General features: G+C 66.7%; 1 protein-coding gene across 2 annotated transcripts in view; it reads right to left on the bottom strand.

The window, feature by feature from the left end:
• Positions 1-61: 61 nt before the first annotated feature.
• LOC121665238 (diacylglycerol O-acyltransferase 2-like) overlaps positions 62-1,596 on the bottom strand; it is a 4,340-nt gene continuing 2,805 nt past the window's right edge. For both annotated transcript variants that reach the window (XM_042029229.1, XM_042029228.1), the window contains exons 6-8: positions 1,167-1,341; positions 873-1,075; positions 62-732 (exon numbers count right to left, since the gene is read on the bottom strand). In XM_042029229.1, coding sequence (XP_041885163.1) covers positions 578-732; positions 873-1,075; positions 1,167-1,341 — 533 coding nt within the window. In that variant the 3' untranslated portion in view covers positions 62-577. The remainder of the gene's footprint in view (positions 733-872; positions 1,076-1,166; positions 1,342-1,596) is intronic.

The following is a 1,596-nucleotide window of genomic DNA, read 5'->3' as shown; positions in this document are numbered from 1 at the left end:
GAACAGTGCAGGTGTACGACCACAGCGCTGCCAATCCCAACCTCTGGAACACACACAGATGGTAGTTGGGAGGTTGGAAATCTGTATTGGGTATGGAGATGGCAGGAAAGGCTCATCTAGGGCCACGTGGTCCTGGCTCAAGCCACATCCACAGGTCCCCAAGTCCAGGAGTGTCCCCCTTCCACCCCAGGGTGGGCTGTCCCCCCAGGCTGGTCCCACTCATCATCAGGATGCCACCCCAAAGACCCCACATCAATCCCTGCTCCCATGAGAGCCCCTCCCTCAGCTTGTGGTGACCTGGTTATTCCAGGGGGACCGTGCCCATTGCTGGCCCCAGCCCCACACCAGCCCCTTGCAGGGGACAGCTGTGTCACCCACAGCCCCTCCAAACCCCTTGCAACGGGGAGCCTTTCCCAATCTCCCCCTCGCTTCCCCCTCTCCTCCCACCTCCCGCTCAGGTCGGAGGAGCAGAGGGCCAGAGTGGGGACTGTCCCCCGCATGTCCCCCATGCCAGGCTGGCCGAAATTCCCCCTGCAAGAGCCCTCGTGAGCCAGGACGGGGCCGGCGCTGGTGGCACTCAGAGGATGTGCAGCTCGTCTGACTCGGACAGCCCATACTTGGTCTTGTTCTCCTTGAAGAGCTTGAGCAGGGCATGGATGTAGAGCTCGTGGTACCGGTCCACCAGCTCCCGGCTCGGGTTCTCCACCTTGGGCACGGCCACCGGCTCCCCCACTGCCGGCAGGAGACAGGTCAGGATGGTGGCAACACACCCGGGTTGTTGGGGACACAACCCAGGAGATGCCTTCCAGCACCACCCACTGTGGGGTGTCCCCTTACCCCCCGCCCTGGGGACCCCCAGCCCCGCTGCTCACCCACTGTGGTGATGGGTCTGGAGAAGGGCAGGAAGCCGTGGGAGCGGCCGGAGGTGAGACCACGGCCGTAGAACAGGCAGGGAGCGAAGCCCATCATCTTCTGGAAGCGCCGCTGGATGCTCCTCATCCAGCTGCCCTCCTCAAAGACCACCTGGCGGAAGAGGTCGTTCTCCCCAAAGGAGAAGGAGGGGACGAGGAAGGCCCTGAGGAGGGGACACGGTGCGTGGTGACGGGGTGCTGGGGACTCCCGGGATCCGCGAGGGTGGCAGTGCCGGTGACCCAGCCGTGACCCACCCGTGCCGCAGGGCCATGCGGACGAAACCCTTGCGATTCTTGAGGATGAGCGTGGTGACGCCGGGCCGGCAGGACAGCGACTCGGCCGCGCCGCCGATGACGATGGCCACGGCGTTACCGGTGCCTTTCTGGGACAGCAGGTACCCGATGGCACGGCGGGTCACCGGGCACAGCCCTGCGGCGGGACGGAGCACCGGGGCTGTGGCACCGCAGTGCCCGGGCACCCGACAGGGACCGCCGAGGGTCCCCCGGAGCGATGGGAGCTGGTGGGAGCAGCGCAAGGACCGTGCAAGGGCTCCTCCTGCTGCGGGCAGGGAGCGGGCAGGGGGGCGGGCGGAGCGGTGAGGGCAGGGTGGGCACAGCGGCGAGGGAGGGCACAGGCGGGGTGTAGGCAAGGTGCGGGCAGGGTTTAGGAGGGGTGCAGACAGGG

The sequence above is a fragment of the Corvus kubaryi genome, unplaced genomic scaffold, assembly GCF_017639235.1.
Source record: "Corvus kubaryi isolate FWS band 111438036 unplaced genomic scaffold, C.kubaryi_AGA036_p1.0 37322, whole genome shotgun sequence".
Lineage (NCBI taxonomy): Eukaryota > Metazoa > Chordata > Aves > Passeriformes > Corvidae > Corvus > Corvus kubaryi.
The sequence above is the reverse complement of the archived record's forward strand: the minus strand, read 5'-3'. Positions and strand labels throughout refer to the sequence as shown.